The sequence below is a fragment of the Stegostoma tigrinum genome, chromosome 32, assembly GCF_030684315.1.
Source record: "Stegostoma tigrinum isolate sSteTig4 chromosome 32, sSteTig4.hap1, whole genome shotgun sequence".
NCBI classification, from domain to species: Eukaryota; Metazoa; Chordata; class Chondrichthyes; order Orectolobiformes; family Stegostomatidae; genus Stegostoma; species Stegostoma tigrinum.
Window position 1 is genome coordinate 1705471 of NC_081385.1, and position 20489 is coordinate 1725959.

The window sequence follows — 20489 nt, forward strand, 5'->3', positions numbered from 1 at the left end:
TGCTGCAGTTGACCTTTGCTACTTGAAGTAGGAATTAGCGGGTAGTTAAATATTAGCATCAGAAGACCTGGGAACTGAATGTGGAAAAGTCACTGGCTCTATTGGAGGATGCTTGAGGGGCTCAGAAGAAACCTGTGAGCATTAATGCAGCTGAGAGTGCGTAATGAAAAGCCCACAAACTCACTATGCGTTGTGTAGGAGCTCTCTCTCCATGGATGCTGCCTGACTTGCTCTGATCTCCAGTATTTTTGCGCAGTTGAGTAAGATTAGAGCTTGGTGAAATACAAAGCTGGTGTTCTGAAATTTTGGGAAAGCCAGGACTCTCCTTTGAATGGGTTGGTAAAGGACTTGAGTCTCCCTGAAATTGAGGCTGAGGCCAATTCTTTGGTATGTTTCCATAAAGGCATTAAAGTGATGCTTGAAGATTCTCTTCCAAAAAAGCAGAGTTCACATTATTATCCACATACTGGATTCCACGAGCAATGTCAGTATCATTTTCTTCTTGAGATTTCAACCAACTGAGGTTGAAAAGTTTTCCATCCATCCATCCCATAGACAATGCTCACACCAATGGGAAATTCCTTACTGCTATGAGCTCTGAAACTCAGCCTTTCTAATACAGGGAAGAGAGTGCAGAGAATAAAAGGCATCAATCCACATGTCGCACGTTGTTGAATCATCTGCATCCTGCACATGCTCTGTGCGTTGTTTAAAATCCTGGGCCAGTCCACTAAATTTGCGTTTTGAGACTAAAAAATTTCTTTAAAAGTAAACAAAGCAAATCAGGGAATCTGCTAAGAGAATAAAGCTACAGTTTTGAACAAACAATAATGAACCTTGCTAAACAATGTTAGTACAGTAATATAATTTACAGTTCATCAGTATTTTATTTCTTATAACAAGAATTAATACGTAGTAAGCATGGAGTTTGTGACTGAACACTCCTCAGAGCAAGTAAAACAACAAATGTGAACAGTACAGATCCCATCGGTTTCATGGTAGGCCATCACATCTCATTGAACTAGACAAAAGCTCACACTTTTTTACGTATGCCATCTGGGCCTCAAAATCCCTCTCAAGCCACCCAATAGTGACATAGGTAGGCCATTCAGCCCTTCAAGCGGATCACTATGATATTCAACAGTTCCCACACCCTGCAGCTATATCACACCATCTAGCATGCTGTTGCTGTCATATTAATTAGAATTCTTGTATCCCTGCTTTTTACACTTTATTATGTTATTTCCCTTTTTGATGCAAAAGTACCAATCTTGTACCTGAAAAGCCATTTTTATAAAAGATTAAAAAGAATGGAAACCTGAACATAAACTGAAGCCCTTATTTATCTTGAAAAATTAGAAATACTCACCAATCGGCTGCTTAGTGAGGCAGAAATCAAGCATGCACCTCTTTCCTTTCTCTATGGAACTCATTGAGGTGTTTAACTCCTGCACTCTAAGTTGCACTCAAGTGCTCAGTGGCACTGGGTTAGCTACTCCTACACGTTCCTGATATAAAGACCTAACTCCCCCAGTAAATGAGGATTCACATTCAGCCCATTCCTAATTAGGCTGCTGTTTCAATGCATCCTTTCAAAGTTAGCCTGTTCAAATCCTACAGAAATTTAAAACTGTTGATTTCTCTTTAAGCAAACTGCAAATTAAAAGAATGATCCTGTGGATGAAGGACATGTCTCATGAGGAGCGGTTGAGGACTCTGGGTTTGTCCTTGATGCAGTTTAGAAGGATGATAGAGAATGTTATTGAAACTTGAATACTGAGAGGCCTGGATTGACTGGTTGTGGAGACGTTTCTACCAGCAGGAGAGACTAGGACCCAAGGGCACGGCCTCAGAATAAAGAGACAACTTTTAAAACTGAGATGGGGAGGAATTTCTTCAGCCAGAGGGTTGTGAATCTGTGGGATTCATTGCTGAAGAGGCCAAGTCATTGAGTGTATTTAAGGCAGAGATATGTATGTTCTTGATTACTAAGAGGATTATAGGTTATGGAGAGAAAGCAGGAGGGACTTGAGAAACATATCAGGCAAGATCAAATGGTGGAGCAGATTCAATGGACTGAATAGCCTAATTCTGCAGTATGTCTTACGGTCTTAAATTACAATCTAAATCAGGTTTGCCCTAACTTGAAGATTCAGACATTTTCTCACCCAGTACAGTCACATACTCACACTCAAAACTAAACACTGTGGCCCTTTCATAAAAGCATATGGACTCTGCCTGTTGATATTATAATTCAGTAATCACCTTCTTGACCCCTCGTTGAGAATAGACTCCAACATTTTCCCAACAACTAAAGCTAATCAGTTTGTAAGTTAACAGGGTGTAGAGCTGGATGAACACAGCAGGCCAAGCAGCATCAGAGGAGCAGGAAGGCTGATGTTTCGGGCCTAGACCCTTCTTCAGAAAATTTTTGGATCTAGGCCCGAAACGTCAGCCTTCCTGCTCCTCTCATGCTGCTTGGCCTGCTGTGCTCATCCAGCTCTACACCTTTTTATCTCAGATTCTCCAGCATCTGCAGTTCCTACTATCTCTAATCTGTTTGTATGTGGTTTCCTGGTTACTGATTTCCTAAATTATGGTATTACATGTTCACCTTCCAAACTGTGGGGTGTACTAGACCCTAACTGGAAGGTTATAAACAAGGCATCTGCTATCTGCAGCCATCTGTTTTAGAGTACCAGCGTGTAGGCCTCAGGTACAGGAAATATATTAGTTTCTCCTTTATTTCTCAAGATTTTGTTCTTTCTCAAAATTTTTTGTTTCCTATTCCCTCATTGTCATTAGCCCCTTGGTCCCCCACTATGTTTGAAGGTATTGTTTTTAATGTTATTGTAAGGATAAATGCATATTTCTTTAACTGCTTTATGATGAGGCTTAGCAGCAATGTCAGTAACAGTGAGTGACAAGTCCTTCAGTTTACTTCACAATACCAATCTTTCTATTTTGGCTGCTGTACCAGATCCAACAGAAAATGTGGAATTTCAGCACTTGCCCAAAGTATTGAAGGAGACAGATAATGTGACCCTAATGTGCAACTCCGATGGCTCATCTTCTGTTGAATACACCTTTTACAGAGTGCAGGTGAGGAGCTGTTTTGGCGTCTGTGTTGCATATCTGGCTTTTTAAACGAGAAATATACGGTTTGGAGGGATCATTGGGGAAATGTGACCATCTTAACAAAAAAAAATTCTTCCCTCAGCCCATTTCTTTTTTGTCCTTCTTTCTTAATATTGAGAACTGAGTTGAATATAATATATTATTATTAATAGTGCCTTCTACCGTGCATTGGTAAATCCAGACATTGATTTTCAGTGGTTAATTTTTAGAAGTCGTGCATCAAAGCTTAATTCTGACCCTCCCTAATATCCACAGTTTCTTACAGAATTAGTTAGCTGTGTTTTTTTAACTATATACCACCACAGTATAAAGTCTTTGCTGGATAGGACAACATTTATTGCTGTTGTAGATTCCCAAACTGATACAGTTTTTCCTAAATGCTGTTCAGAAAAGAGTTCAGGATTTTGACACAGTAAAGTGAGAACAGCGCCTGGCTCGTAGGGAAACTTGCTAGTGCTAGCATTCCCTTGCATCTGCTGCCTTATTCTTTCTAAATGGTAGAGATCACTTGTTTGGAAGGTGCAGGATGATGAGAAATAGGAAATTTTAGTTGCTCCAATCTCGCCATTGATCACTCTTCCCCACAAACCCTCAGACTGTTCATACCAAATATGGTTGAAGTGCCAATTGTGTTTTGGAAATTATTCTGCAGAAAGAATTTGGAAAAAGATTATTTTTGAAGATTTTAAAGTGCCGTGAGATTTGACCGTTTTAAAAGGAAACTATTACAGTAGCTGGTTAAAACATAGAGGATTTGATCTTGGCTGAGTTTCCTCAGTGGTACAAAGAGAAGAAAGAGAGCTAATGTCATTCTCAAGCAACAGGAAGCAGCTCCCTAACTAAAGACGGTGAAGATTGTATCTAAAATAAAGTAGACTGCACAACAGGATAAAATAACTTGTTTTTTTCCAAACTGCTTCCCGCTCATTCCTGTGGCTTCCCAATCATCACCCAGCCTTCCCCATCACTCTCAGCCAAAAAGGAGGTTGGCACATGTATCACTCTGCCCCTCTCCCACGGCAGTCCACCCCCTCGCTCCTACACCTGGCCTCCATCTCCATCTCTGGTCTTTGCGCCATTCTAGCTGGGCACCCAGCCACCACCCCATCCAGACCTTTCTTCAGCAGTGTGACATCATTGGCACGTGTGTGGCTACTTCCTTCGGCCTATCCTGTCATGGCCATTTGACATCACTGACCATATCCGCTCATGCATGGCAGCCATATTGTGTTATGGGTAATCATTCCATCTGACCTTACATTTCCCCAAAGATTCTAAAGACTGGAAATAATGAGTAACGTGTTAGTTTCAAAAGTTAATTAACTTTTCGCTGTTGTGTCAAGACACTTCTGAACCTTTTTATGTGTGAGCATCAATAGGAAACATGTAAAGAGTGGTTGCTTATGTGTACAGAACATATTACAATATAGACTGTAAGGCCAACACAGCAAAGGCTGCAAGAATGTCAGAATACATTGAGTAATTAGAAATTATGAAGGGTTTTCAGATAGTATTTATTGATTATTTTGTTTTATTGTACGAAAGCAACCTAAACAAAATTAATGTTAAGAAATCAAAGTGGCTGCTGTGTTCAGAAATAAAGCAGCTGAATACTTTGTATCTGATCTTGTCTTTTCAACGACATTCATAAAAGAAATTGGAAGTTTGCACCTGTAGAAGACAAACAACCAATTCATATACAGGATAATATTGTTACACTCCATGTTGCAATCTTTATCATTTAGCTATTGGAAGCGAATATAAGAATTAAGCGTAAACTGTTCAGATTTTTGTAATATTGTACTTGGAAGAATATCTAAGTCAAGGTATGAACTTGTGACAGTATAAAACAGTCACTGTTAAATCTCACAACCTAGCAAGCTAACAACAGCCAAAATACTGTCACTAGATCAAGCATAGTACCTACCAACGATCAAATCTGGGTCCATTACACAAGTTTGTACTTTCCTCCAACACTTTCATTTTGGGCTTACAGAAGAAACTTAATATTCTGGCAATGTGGTAGAAATGAGCCCCTTTTAAGATGCAAGCTTAAATGTTAAATATGCAGGAACTACAGGATAAGTGGAATTGGTGGGAGAACACTTTGGCGACAGTGACCACAACAGCCTCACATTTACCACAGCCATGGAAAGGGAAAGGAGCAGTTACCAGGGGAAGATATTTAACTGGGGTAAAGGAAACTATGACGCTATCAGACAGGAGTTGGGAAGTACAGATTGGGAGCAGCTGTTCCACAGAAAGGGCACAGCAGACATGTGGAGGTTGTTTAAGGAGCAGTTATTGCGAGTGATGTATAAATTTGTTCCTCTGAGACAGGTAAGAAGGGGTAAGATTAAGGAGCCTTGGATGATGGGTACAGAGGTACTTCTTGTCAAAAAGAAAAAGGCAGCATACATAAGGTGGAGGAAGCAAGGGTCTAGCACAGCTTTAGAGGATTACAGGCTTGCTCAGAAGAAGCTCAAAAGTGGACTGAGGAGGGCCAGGAGAGGGCACGAAAAAGGCTTGGCAGGAAGGATTAGGGAGAACCCGAAGGCGTTTTACTCATACGTGAGGAATAAGAGAATGATCAGGGAGAAGGTAGGGCCGATCTGGGATAGCGTAGGGAACTTGTGTGTGGAGTCTGAGCAGATAGGGGAAGCCCTAAATGAGTTTTTTGCTTTGGTTTTCACTAAGGAAAGGGACCTTGTTGTGAATAAGAACTTTGAGGAGCAGGAAAACAGGCTTGAACAGATCAAGATTGAGGAAGATGATGTGCTGGAAATCTTAGCAAACATTAAGGTTGATAAGTCCCCAAGGCCAGACCAGATTTATCCTAGGTTGCTCCGGGAAGCGAGAAATGAGGTTGCTAAGCCGCTGGCGAAGATCTTTGCTTCGTCACTCTCCACGGGAGTCGTACCGGAAGATTGGAGGGAGGCAAATGTTGTTCCTGTTTTCAAGAAAGGGAATAGGGAAATCCCTGGAAATTACAGACCAGTCAGTCTTACGTCTGTGGTCAGCAAGGTTTTGGAAAGAATCCTGAGGGATAGGATTTATGACTATTTGGAAAAGCATAGCGTGATTAAAGGGAGTCAGCATGGCTTTGAGAGGGGCAGGTCATGCCTTACAAATCTTATTGAGTTCTTTGAGGAGGTCACGAGACAGGTTGACGAGGGTCGAGCAGTGGATGTGGTGTACATGGACTTCAGCAAGGCATTTGATAAGGTTCCCCATGGCAGGCTCATTCATAAAGTCAGGAGGTATGGGATACAGGGTGATTTGGCTGTCTGGATTCAGAATTGGTTGGCTGACAGGAGGCAGAGAGTGGTTGTAGATGGTAAGTATTCTGCCTGGAGGTCAGTGCTGAGCGGTGTCCTGCAGGGCTCTGTTCTTGGGCCTCTGCTCTTTGTAGTTTTTATAAATGACTTGGATGAGGAGGTTGAGGGGTGGGTTAGTATGTTTGCTGATGACACAAAGGTTGGAGGTGCAGTTGATAGTATCGAGGGCTATTGCAAGCTTCAGCGAGACATTGACAGAATGCAGAGCTGGGCTGTGAAATGGCAGATGGAGTTCAACCTGGATAAATGCAAAGTGATGCATTTTGGAAGGTCAAACTTAAATGCTGAATATAGGATTATAGGCAGGATTCTCGGCAGTGTGGAGGAACAGCGGGATCTTGGTGTTCAAGTGCATAGCTCCCTCAAAGTTGCCACCCAGGTGGATAAGGTTGTTAAGAATGCATATGGTGTTTTGGCTTTCATTAACAGGGGGATTGAGTTTAAGAGCCGCGAGGTTATGCTGCAGCTCTGCAAAACGCTGGTGAGACCACACTTGGAATATTGTGTCCAGTTCTGGCCGCCCTATTATAGGAAAGATGTGGAGGCTTTGGAGAGGATGCAAAGGAGGTTTACCAGGATGCTGCCTGGACTGGAGGGCTTGTCTTACAAGGAGAGGTTGACTGAGCTCGGACTTTTCTCTCTGGAGAGAGGGAGGAAGAGAGGTGACCTGATCGAGGTGTACAAGGTAATGAGAGGCATGGATAGAGTTGATAGCCAGAGACTTTTCCCCAGGGCAGGATTGACTGCCACGAGGGGTCATAGTTTTAAGGTGTTAGGAGGAAGGTATAGAGGAGACGTCAGAGGGAGGTTCTTCACCCAGAGAGTTGTGAGCGCATGGAATAGTTTGCCAGTGGTAGTCGTGGAAGCAGAGTCATTCGTGACATTTAAGCGACTGCTGGACATGCACATGGACAGCAGTGAATTGAGGGGAATGAAGGTTAGGTTATTTTATTTTTGGATTAGGAATATTCCACGGCACAACATGGTGGGCTGAAGGGCCTGTACTGTGCTGTACTTTTCTATGTTCTATGTTCTAAACAGAAGTTGTTGGAAAAGCTCAGCAGATCTGGCAGCATCTGAAGAAAAATCAGATTTAACCTTTCAGGTCCAGTGATGCTTCCTGAAATGGCTGGTAGCTAGAAAGATGTTGGTTTATATGCAGGAGATAGGGTGGGAGAAGGGGCAAGGAGTAAATGATAGGTGGGGGTACAGCCCAAAGCGAGTGAAAAATAGTTGGACAGACAAAGGATTTGATATGATTTGGCACGGAGGGTGAGAAGCTGTTAATGGGACTGTTAGTGGCTAACAAAAAGTGGTGTGTAATGGCAGGCTGTGATAATAAGTCCTGGTGTGTGGGTTGGGGGCTGGGACGTGGGAGAGTTCAAGCCCTAAAACTATTGAACTTGATTTTGAGTCTGGAGGGCTGTGGGGTCCCCAAGTGGAAAATGAGGTGTTGTTCCTCCAGCTTGCGTTGAGCTTTGTTGGTACACTTCAGCAAGCCAGAGATTAGTGATGTTGGCCAGGTAACAGGGTGGTGTATTAAAGTGACAGGCATCTGGAAGCTCAGGGGTTTTTATGGGGACAGAACGTAGATGTTCTGGGAAGCAGTCACCCAGCCTATACTTCATTTCCCCAATATAGAGGAGTCCATGTTGTGAGCAGCAAATGCAGTAGACTAGATTCTGGGAAGTGCAGGTGAAGTGCTGCTTCATCTAGAAGGTATGTTTGGGTCCTTGGATAGTGGAGAGAGAGGAGGTAAATGGGCAGGTCTTACACCATCATTGGTTTAGGGAAAGGTGCCATGGGGCTGTGAGGGGTTGTGGGGGTGAAGGAAGTGAGCCAGGGTGACCTGGAGGAATGGTCTCTGTGGAAGGCAGAAAAGGGAGGGGAGTATGTGTCTGGTGGTAGCATCTTGCTGGAGGTGGCGGAAATGGCGTCTGATGATCTTCTGGATGTGGATGCTGGTGGGATGGTGGGTAAGGACAAGGGGAACCCTATCACTGTTGTGGGAGGGAAGAGAAGGGGTGAGGGCGGAAGTGCGGGAGATGGGTCGGACCCAGTTGAGGGCCCTGTTGATAATAGAGCTGGAGAATCCTCGGATGAGGAAGATGTTGGACATTTTGGAGGCTCCCTTGTGAAGTTAGCGTCATCTGAACCTTCATGACAGAGATGGAGGAACTGAGAATGGGATGGAATCTTTACAGGAAGCAGGGCCTGAGGATGTATAGTCCAGGTAGCTCTGGGAATCAGTGGGTTTATAGTGGATATTAGGGGCCAGTCTATCCCCACAAATGGAAACAGATGTCGAGGAAGGGAGGAGTCAGATGTAGACCAGGTGGAAATGAAGCCACGGTAGAAATTGGAAGCAAAATTGATGAACTTTTCTGATTCTGGACGAGAGAGGGAAGCAGCACCGATGATATAATTGATGTATTGGAGAAAGAATGGTGGGTGGGGCCCAAAATAGGACTGGAACCAGGAATGTTCCGCGTACCCCATGAGGAGACAGGCATAACTGGGGCCCATGCGGGTACCCATGGCCACCCCTCTGACCAGAAGAAAATGAGAGGAGTTAAAAGAGAAGTTGTTGAGGTCGAGTATGAGCTCAGCCGTGGGGAGAAACAAATCCCCTAAAGCCCTCCTGGTGGGGAATGGACGTGTAAAGGGATTGCATGTCCATGGTAAAGAGGAGGTGGCTGGAGCCTGCAAACTGGAAATTCTGAAATTGGCGTGGAGCATCAGAGGACTAACAGATGTACATGGGCAGGGATTGGATGGGGGAGAGAAGACTGAGCCCGAGGTAGGAAGAGATAAGTTCTGTGGGCCAGGAGCAGGCTGAAACAATGGGTCTGCCAGGGCAGTCCTGTTTATGGATTTTTGGGAGGAGATAGAAGTGAGCTGTGCGGGCCTGGGGGATTATCGTCTTGGAGGTAGTTGGGAGAAGGTTACCAGATGAAAAGAGATCAGTTACTCTAGTTGATATAATGGCCTGATGCATCATGGACGAGTCATGGTCCAGGGAAGTTAAAGGAGATATCTGAGAGCTGACACTCAGCCTCTGCAATGCAGGATAAGTGGAGTTTAATTATTATCTTAAATATAGCCTTTGTTTCATGTAGCACACTTCCTGTAACAATTCTCCCCTATTGCACTTTGCCAGTTTGCCAGAATGGAATTGCTTTATTTACCCAGTGTATTTTAGTAGGCCTGATAATACAGTAGGTAATACACAGGTATATTGTTATTATGATCTAACTTTCAAACATAAACCACCTGCATCCCCACAGGACTGCATGACTGCTTCGATTACTACCGAACCAACAAGGAAGTCCAATTTGACTAATAAAATACATTGGATTTTCATGTCGGACATGGAACTAATCGTGCCCCTGTTGTCGATTTGCTGGTTGCAAGTTGTAACAGTCCTAGGGTCTTTGTTAATTGACAATAATGTAGCAGCAGACCCAAGGCAGTGATGGAAGTGGGTTGCTTCAGTTCCAGGCAACAGGAGAGCCTGGCACGGAGGGATTTTGAGTACTTTAGTCCTTCTAACACAAATGAATCATATCTTTAAATATCACTTTATTAGACTCTCCAGATAATTCAAATTACTGTGTAACCTATTGTCCCTTTAATTGAGTTCTAATAGCAGGTGGCCCACTTTCCTCTCTGACAATTTATGGGAAGTGACCCTGGTACAAATATGTTCTCAATTTCCTTATTTTTCAGAATGACCTCCCTGATTTGCACTCGTAGCAGCAACATAAAACTAACTGCTATCGTGTATCATTGGAATTCTCAGCTGTCATGTTGTTCTTTTAGGGGCAGTGAGTATAACGGTATGCTATACTTAGATTAGGGGAGCATTATCATTATGCCCATACTGTAATAACCGATTAAATAGAGTTTTCTTTTTCAAGTAAACCCTCTTTAAGATTTTATATGCAGATCCAGTTCCTTCAAGAACTCTGACACATTTTGCTTGCTGCATTGCTCATGTTTTACATGTTGTTTCCCATAAATGAAGCCTTACATGTACCAATCTCATGTTCCCTTCCAGTTTGGGGAATTTTAACTTTAACATAGTTTGGGAGAGGCAGACGGGCACCTGTCAGAAACGTAGTGAATTTGTGGAGTGTGTCCAGGATAGAGTCCAACAGCAACATTGACAGGCCTAATGAATGGGCAAATTTGTGGCAGATGGAGTTCAACGTAAGCAAGTGGGGTTATCCATTTTGTACTGAAAATGGATTAAGATTTTGGAGTGGATCTGTAGCTCGGGTTGAGGGTGTTGAGGTTGGTTGGCTCACTGAGCTGGTTTGTGTTTTCAGGCGTTTCGTTACCATGCTTGGTAACATCCTCAGTGCAGCCTCTGATGAAGTGCCAGTGCGTTTTCCCACCTGGTTTATAAACTCTGTTAATGGGACTGTTAGTGACTAACAATAAGTGGTGTGTGATGGCAGGCTGTGATAATAAGGCCTGGTGTGTGGGGTAGGGGGTCAGGGACATGGGAGAGTTTAACCCCTAAAGTTATTGAACTCAACTTTTGAGTCCAGAGCGCTGTGGAGTCCCCAAGTGGACAATGAGGTGTTGTTCCTCCAGCTTGCGTTGAGCTTCACTGGAACACAGCAGCAAGCCAGAAACCACAACAGAGACTGGACACCACAACTAGGCAACAAAATCCTATACACACTACAAAGACTTAAACAGAACAGATCAACAAAACAGACTCCAGAATGAAACCCGAAGGAACCAACACACTCTGATTCTACAACCTCCCTAAAGTGCACAAGTGGAAGTGCCCCTCAGACCCATAGTCTCCCTCCCAAGCACTCCATGGCACAGATTAGCCAGAGAACTACATAAACGACTCAAGCACCTAGTCAACAAATCAACCCACGAATTCCTCAACTCCGACAAAGATGTAAAGATAGAGGCCGAAGAGACCATGATATCGTTTGATGTCACCACCCTATTCACATCAATAGGCATACCACTAGCAAGGGAAACAATGACAACATTACTTGAACAAGAACACGACCCCAATGAGACCATCTCCAAGGACAACATGCTTAAACTACTGAACCTATGCCTGACCACACACTTCAACTGTTAAACATACAAGCAAATCAATGAGTCACCCGTGGAATCACCTATCTCCGGACTCATAGCAGAAACCATGACGCAAAGACTGGAAAGGACTGCCCTTCCGCAAATCCAACCTAAACTATGGATACGCTACGTGGACGACACCTTTGTCATCATTAAAAGGACCAAACTGGAAGAGACACACAAACTCAACCAACACCCTCACCGCATAAAATTCACCAGAGAGGAGAAGAACAAACAACTCCCATTCCTGGACATCATGGTAGATCGCAAGACAAATGGGGAACTGAAAACAAAAGTACACCGAAAAGCCACACACAGACCAGGTACTGAACTTCAATAGTAACCATCCCAGCACATACAAACGAAGCTGCATGCGAACACTATTTAAAAGGGCAACAACACACTGCAGCGACATAGAACTATGCCAAGAGGAGGAGGAATATCTCTTCCCAAGCGTTCAAGGATAATGGATATCCAAAGAACTGGGTCAGGCGATGCCTACAGGAACAGCATCAGAAAGATTCTACATGCCCCAACACACTCATCACACTACACTACATCAGGAACATGTCTGAACTCACCACAAGACCTCTATGACAGCTGGGAATCAGAGTGGCACACAAGCCCACATCAAGCCTACGACAAGTGCTCACCCGAACTAAAGACCCAGTCCCTGCCAATGGACAGGACCCGTGTCATCTACAAGATCCCCTGCAATCTCATCTTTAATAATGGTCTCTAAAATATTACCAATGATTGAGGTCAGGCTAACTTGTCCATAATTTCCCACCTTCTACCTCCGTTCCTTCTTAAGCAGCTTCCTGTCATTTTCCAGCCCTTTGCAATCTTCCCTGATTCCAATGAAAACCTCCACCAGTTAACCACAGTGCACAGATGCTGTGAATGTACACATACTCAAAGCTAAGCTCCAGAGCTGAAATGGTCCTTTGTACAAAACTTCCCTCTCCCCTCCCCCACAATTGCCCCACACACATCCAGATGCTGCTGACTATTAAGACACACAGTGAGCCATTGAATGGTGTGAATCTTCTCACATACCTTGACAGCCTTCTCTCACTGAGGACAGGCATCAGCAATGAAACTCAACATTGCCTCCAGTGTGCCAGTGCAGCCTTTAGCCTTCTGAGGGACAGAGTGTTTGAAGACCTCAAACCTGGCACTAATCTCTTGGTCTACAGGGCTTCCCACTGGACATAACTGCTAACCTGAATGTATCAGAAATATGCACCACCAAACAGCAGACAAATGGGAGCATAGAAATGTTCAGCCCCTTCAGCCTATTCCACCATTCACTGAGATCATGGCTGATCTGTGGCCTAACTCCATACACCTGCCTTTGGCCCATAGCCCTTAATAGTTTTGTTTAATGAAATTTATCTATTTCAAATTTAAAATTATCCTGCATCCACTGCCATTTGTGGAACAGAGGTCCAAACATCTACCACTATTTGATACCTCAAATCCCCAGAGAAATGCCACCAGCATGCCTTCATAAGTCCTGAAAATTCATTGCCAGGATAAGCACTCCACTGTAGTGTCTTCTCTCAGGCCAACATTCCGAGCACCAGGGCATTGGATGTGGCTAGTTAGCTGTGTTTGACGGTTCACATTGCCTACAAACCTGACACAAGACTTCCAATGCAAGCTGTCTTATCTGAGCCTCATCGTGACAAGCAGTTACATGCAGGGCATGGGAAATACTTTACAAATATCCACAAAGCCTCATGGAAAAATCCAACACCGTCACCAACTCATGGAAGTCTCTTACCCACAACCATCCAATCGGGACAAGAAGCATCTTGACAGGAGCTAACCATTTCAGGCACTACCAGTCGGCCCAAGTAGAAGTAAAGTACAATCAGTGAAGGGAGTTTTCAAAAACCTGAGCATCCCCTTGCCCACTGACCCCCACTGCCCCATCTGTAGCAAAGTTTGTGGATTCAGTCTTGAACTGTTTTGTCAACCTCAGGAACCACAGATCTAGAGTGAAGGAAGGAAATCCAAGGGATTCTTTAATAATAATATCTAAAATGAGTGTGGCAACCAATATGCCGTGTTAGAGCTCAGAGCCATGAGCCTGTGAAGGGTGGAACACAGGACCCCAGCTTTCATTGACTTATAAACTTTTATTTGCAGGAACATACATTAGATATCATTGCATCTCTAACTAAATGCGTTTTCAGCTTACACCATATGGGCGAATCCCTAATTTGTACTGAATAAAGACCCAAAGAATTTTGGATGCTGGAAATCAGAAACAAAAATAGAAATTGCTGGAAAAGCTCAGCAGGTCTGGCAGCATCTGTGGGGAGAAATCTGAGTTGCCGTTTCAGGTTAAGTGACCCTTCCTCAGACTTCGGAAATTTGATTCTAATTTGTACTACTGACCATGTGAACACAGAATGTCTAATTTCCTTGCAAATATGTTCATCCCTGGGGGTAAGCAATGGCTGAGTGGTATTATTGCTGGACTGTTAATCCGGAGACCCAGGTAATGTTCTGGGGACCCCAGTCTGAATCCCACCCTGCCAGTTGGTGGAATTTGAATTCAGTTTTTAAAAATAGAATTAACCATCTTAATGATGAATTGATTATTAGAAAAACCCATCTGTTTGACTAATGTCCTTTAGGGAAGGAAACTGCCATCCTTACCTGTCTGGCCTACATGTGACTCCAGGCCCACAGCAATGTGGTTGAATTCTAACTGCCCTCTGGACAACTAGGGATGGGCAATAATTGCTGACCAGTGATGCCCTTATCCCATGAATGAATAAAAGTAAACTCTGCAGTTCCTACTAATCCTCCCATAAGTTTGTTGCCTGTAGGTTACACCAAACAATGTCAATGCTTTTTCTTGTTCCTTCATTCCAGATTCTGTCCTCGGACTCTGGCACATCATCTTCTACTCACTGTGTTCTGTCCACCTCCTCAACCACTTCCACCCTATTCAATCCTTCCTTTTGTCTCCTTGTAGCAATATTTGCTCATCCATACAGATGACACCGCACCTACATGGATATATCTGTGATCCCTGACCCAGTTGCACCTGTAGGATTGATTGTGACCATCTTTCAGGCCTGTAATCAGCCAGGCCCCTTAACTAACTAAAGTGGTAACGCCTGACTGATCGTAGTCCCTCTGACATTTAAAATGGCCATTTGGCTGAAGCACATTCAGTTCTTTGGTTGCCGGCACATCCTGTGACTATTACATTAATGTAGCATGTTCATTGCTTGGACTGTGCAATGCTGCCACAAGGCCAACAAAAAGCAGAGCAAGCCACAGAGGCTGGCAGCCTCTCTGCAAATGCAAAGTGAGCGAAAACAAGCTAAGAGCCGTAAGATGCATCCTGTGAAGGTACATGAGATGCAAGTTTCTCCCTGCGCGCAAATCAATCTGGCAAAATTATACACATCGTAAGTATTGTGAGAGCCGAAGTGAGGTTGAAGAAGACTGAAGTCCTGTGTGAGTTGGTCTGAAAGCGGCCTTGAGGAAGATCTGATGGTTTGACAATATCAACTTGCGTGGCCAAAGGGGAAGAGAACGATGGAGTGTGCAGGATATCGGGAAGAAGATAGTTTGTTTGAAAGAAGCAAGTGGCAAGCTGCTGCCACCAGGTAACAGCTCTGATTTTCATGTCAGGTATTGGTGCCATCCAGTCTCTCGGGAAAGGAGGGCAGAATTAGGAGCTGCCTAGAAATGAAGCAAATTTTGCAAATAATGAGGTGCAATTGTAAGGACAAATGTAGTTACCTCTTGGTTGGAAGATTCTGAACTTGCTGTTGAAAACCTTAAGAGGAAAAATTATTTCAATTTTCCTTTATGTTCCAGTATCTTTTTTTTTCATTTTTAGCATGTTTCCCCAACTTTCTCACTATTTCCCATGCTCCTCAAGGCAGAGAAAATGTCTTAATGATTGATTGATCAATCTGTTTTATTGTCACCTCTACAGAAATACAGTGAAAAGCTTTGTTTATAAGCGGTACAGCCAGGTCACAGAAAGTAAGGGATGCACAGGTTTAAAAGACCTACAGGTTACGTTATTTGAGACTAGAGAGTCCATTCAACAGTCTGATTAACGGCCAGGAAGAAGCTGTTCCTGAACCTGCTGGTGCGTGTGTTCAGGTTTCTGTACTGTCTGCTTGACAGGAGAGGTGGTAGGAGAGCATTATCAGGGTGCAATGGGGTCGTTAACGATTTTGGCTGCCTTTCTGCGGCAGCGAGCCATATAAATAGAGTCCGTGGACCGAAGGTTGTCTTCCATGCTGGTCTTGGCTATGTACATCACCTTCTGTAGTTTCTAATGGTTTTGACAAAGCAGTTGCTGTACCAGGCTGTAATGTACCCAGACAGTACACTTTCAATGGGCCATCTAAAGAATTTAGTGAGGGACCTTATGGACATTCCAAATTTCCTGAGCCGCCTGAGGAAGAAGAGACGTTGACTGTCGGATTTACATGGGAAGCCCAGGACAGGTTATCATCACTCTGAGGAACTTGATGCTCTTCACTCTCTCCAAACTCAGTTCCGTTGATGTAGATGGGGGTGTGTTCTCCTTTCTTTCTTGTTTCCCCTATGTTTTGGGTTTTTGTAAGCACAGGCTGATTAACTTTTGTTAACATGCTGCCTATAATGGATAGCTGACAGGCAATTCGATATGATCTTTTAATCACCGGAACATAGAGACCAACATTCCTGGCATCACGCCAGCATTGAAATTAATATAACACATTCTGATTTAAGGTGTATGATTTAATTATATTTTAATATCATTTATTTTCGAGAGTTTTTCTAATTAGAGACAAATGAGTTTGAGTTGTATGTTGAAGGAGCATAATGACTGATTTGGAAATATTTCTGCAGCCGTGGTGATTTATTTTAAAAACAGTCTGAGACAGATGGTTCTCAGAGGCTATTAAGAATTTATTTACATTATGAAAAATTTTGCCAGTGAACAAAGTAAACAGCTGTGAATTAGACTTTTAGATTAGAAAATCAGAGATTGATTTTTTAAAATTTTTTTTAGGGAAAACATCCATAGATTGAAAAGAAATGTTTTGGGCTTCAATTTGAGATTCATTTTGCAGACGTTTTAACTGAAGATGGATGTATAAAACAGTTTCTTCTGAGAAATGTAGATTGTTTATAACTGTTAAGAACTTGGTTAGCTCTTCAGTTGTAAAGTTCCAGGCCAGAAGTGTTTAAATAAAAACCTGAAATGGCTATTTCTTTTGCATAATAAGTTTCTCAATCTATTGTGTGTTTGTGTTTCAGTGTATCTCATTAAAACAAAAAAAAATCAAAATCTGATCCATCAAGCCAGGTTTCAACAAGGTTTTTTCCCAGGGCAGGGGAGTCAAAAGCTAGAGGGTACAGTTTGAAGGTGAAAGGGGAAAAGATTTAAAATGGACCTGTGGGTCAACTTTTTCACAAAGAGGGTAGTGCATGTTTGGAACAAGGTGCCAAAGGAAGTGGTAGAGGGGAATACAGTTACAACATTTAACAGATGTTTGGACAGGTAGATGAATAGGAAAGGTTTAGAGGGATGGGGCAAAACACAGGAAAATGGGGCGAGTTCAGTTTAGGATACCTGGTTGGCGCGAGTTGGGCTGAAAGGTCTGTTTTTGTGCTGAATGACTCCGTGGCTTTGTCTGATTTGTCCACTGATAACATCTTCTGGAATTGTACCAACATTACTCATTTGCAAAATATGCGTCTAAAGGAGATCCCATGGCAACACTACCTAATAAGGAAACAAACATGGTGACATTAAAGCTAAATGGAACTTTGTGCATTGTTAAGTTCATAAATTCATTCAGTACAGATTCAGAAAATGGGAGCCTGTGTAGATGGCACAGGATGTAACTAGCTGTGCCTTCCTTAAGTGACATATTACTAGCTTGTTTATTCTTGATGTTAAAGAGCAAGTAGACATGTGTATATTTAACATTAGTGACAAAATCTGTACCTGCTGGGCAAAAATATTCCAAAACGTTACTTCCTGAGCAATCTGAGATAAGTCAAAAGGAAACAATCTTTGCAACAATATTGTGCTTCCTTTCTAATGCCCAGGGTGGACAAGAAGAGGAGATCCTTGCAAGTGGCACTGACAACACCTTCGAACTTGTTGGAGTGAAACGAAATGAGAGTGGTGTTTATGGCTGTAGAGTGCTGGACTTTGATGCAGATGACACGGATTTTGATGCAAACAAGACAATAACAATCAATTGTATGTGTTTGTTTTCTCTAATTCCTAAAAAACTTCCTTTCCTAAAAACCGGTGACTGGTGTCGAACTCTATAGACGTCAGCTTCGTTATGATATGCTGGTGTTAGTGGTGATTCTTTGCGTCTCTGTAAGAGTAAGAAGCTTAATGGGATCAATCATTAGATGGAGAGGGTATCTGTCCCAATCGTTAAGTATGTTGCATTCTAGATTTACGAGGGCAATGTTTTAGGGACAACCTCAGCAAGGCTCTCGGTCTTTTCACACCACCAGCCCAGAGCAATTTAAATGTTTTAGGCTCCAGTAAAATAATCTTTCTTAACACTTCAGAACTCCAAACCATGCAACAGATGATCTTCCAAGAGTGCTAACAGAAGTTGCCATAGAAATAGTGGATGCATTAGTGGTTATCTTTCAAGATTCTGCAGGCTCTGCAACATTTCCAAAGGATGGAAGTGAATGTAACCCCACTGTTTTAGAAAAGGTGGAGAGAAAATGGGGAATTCTAGACTGCAAAGGAACTAGGAGCAGGAGTAGGCCATTCGGCCCTCAAGCCTGCTCTGCCATTCAATAAGATCATGGCTGAACTTTTCATGGACTCAGATCCACTTACCCGCATTCTCACTGCATCCCTTAATTCCTTTATTGTTCAAAAAATCTACCCTAGCTTTAAAAACATTTACTGAAGTAGTGTCAACTACTTCACTGGGCAAGGAATTCCATAGATTCACAACCCTCTGGGTGAAGAAGTTCCTTCTCAATTCAGCCCTAAATCTGCTCCCTCTAATCTTGAGGCTATGCCTCCTTGTCCTAGCTTCACCTGCCAGTGGGAACATCCTCTCTATTTCTATATTATCTATTCCCTTCATAATTTTATATGTTTCTATAAGATCCCCCTTCAATCTTTTGTATTCCAATGAATATAATCCCAATCTACTCAGTCTCTCCTTGAAAGACAACTCCCTCAACTCCAGAATCAACCTGGTGAACCTCCTCCACGCCCCCTCCAGTGCCAGTACATCCTTTCTCAAGTAAGGAGACCAAAACTGCACACAGTAGTCCAGGTGTGGCCTCACCAGCACCTTGTACAGCTGCGACATAACCTCTCTGCTTTTAAACTCAATCCCTTTAGCAATGAAGGACAAAATTCCATTTGCCTTCCTAATTACTTGTTGTACCTGCAGACCGACGTTCAGTGATTCATGGACAAGGACACCCAGGTCCCTCTGCATAGCAGCATGCTGCAACTTTTTACCATTCAAGTAATAATCCCTTTTACTATTACTCCTACTAAAATGTATGACATCACATTCACTTACATTGTATTCCATCTGCCAGACCTTTGCCCACTCATTCAATGTATCTATGTTCCTCTGCAAAGTTTCACAGTCCTCTGCACACTTTGCTCTGCCACTCATCTTAGTGTCATCTGCAAACTTTGACACCCTACATGTGGTCCCCAACTCCAAATCATCGATGTAATTTGTAAATAATTGCGGTTCCAACACCGATCCCTGAGGCACACCACTAGTCACTGCCAACCAGAATAGCACTCATTTATCCTCACTCTTTGCTTCTTGTTAGTTAACCAATCCTCTATCCATGCTAACACTTTACCCCCTAACGCCATGCATCCTTATCTTATGCAGCAGCCTCTTGTGCGGCACCTTGTCGAAGGTCTTTTGGAAATCTAGGTACACCACATCCACTGGGTCCCCATTGTCCACCTGGCTCGGAATGACTTCATAGAATTCCAAAAGATTTGTCAAGCATGACCTGCCCTTCATGAACGCATGCTGCGTCTGCCCAACGGGACAATTTCTATCGAAATGCCTTACTATTACTTCCTCGATAATAGACTCAAGCATCTTCCCCACTACAGAGGTTAAGCTAACCGGTCTATAATTCCCCATCTTTTGTCTACCTCCCTTTTTAAACAGTGGTGCCACACTTGCTACTTTTATTCATTGGAGGGACATGGGCATTGCTGGTTGGACCAGCATTTATTGCTCATCCCCAATTGCCCTTGAGATGAGCTGCCTTCTTGAACTACTACAATCAATGTGCGATAGATAGACCCATGATGTGTCATAACATTCAAGGCTATGGGCATAGTGCAGGCCAGTGGGGCTAGTGTATTTTTGACAGCACAGACTCAATGGATTGAAGGGCCTTTTCTCTACTGTATGATTCGATGATGCAGTGGATACTGGGCACATAGTAAATAGAACTAGAGGGCACAGTTTAAGAATATGGGTCTTTTTTTCTTAAAGATGGAGACGAGCAAAATTTTCATCTATCAGTAGATCATTATTCTGTGGAATTCTGTTCTCTCAAATGTAGTGGAGTGTGCATCATTGAATTTACTCAAGGTGCCACTGAGTATATATCTGATTGACCGGGGTGTAATGGGATACAGGTAGCAGACAAAAAGGGGGAGTTGATACCTCAGTCGGACGAGCCATGATCTTATTGAATGGTGGAACAAAGCCAAAGCCTAATCTGCTCATTGCTGCTGTCTCTAAGTGCCACTCTGAAAGATGTGGTAATTTAGTGAACTATCAGGCATTGCATACATAGAACATAGAACAGCACAACACAGCACAGGCCCTTTGGCCCACGATGTTGTGCCAAACTTGTACCCTAAACCTAAGG

The 20489-nt window shown here is 43.1% G+C and overlaps 1 protein-coding gene across 3 annotated transcripts in view; it reads left to right on the forward strand.

Annotated features, from left to right (window-relative positions):
* The window catches only part of mcamb (melanoma cell adhesion molecule b), a 153376-nt gene that overhangs the window by 103582 nt on the left and 29305 nt on the right, over positions 1–20489 (forward strand). For all 3 annotated transcript variants that reach the window (XM_048562128.2, XM_048562126.2, XM_048562129.2), the window contains exons 7-8: positions 2981–3102; positions 17682–17838. In XM_048562128.2, coding sequence (XP_048418085.2) covers positions 2981–3102; positions 17682–17838 — 279 coding nt within the window. The remainder of the gene's footprint in view (positions 1–2980; positions 3103–17681; positions 17839–20489) is intronic.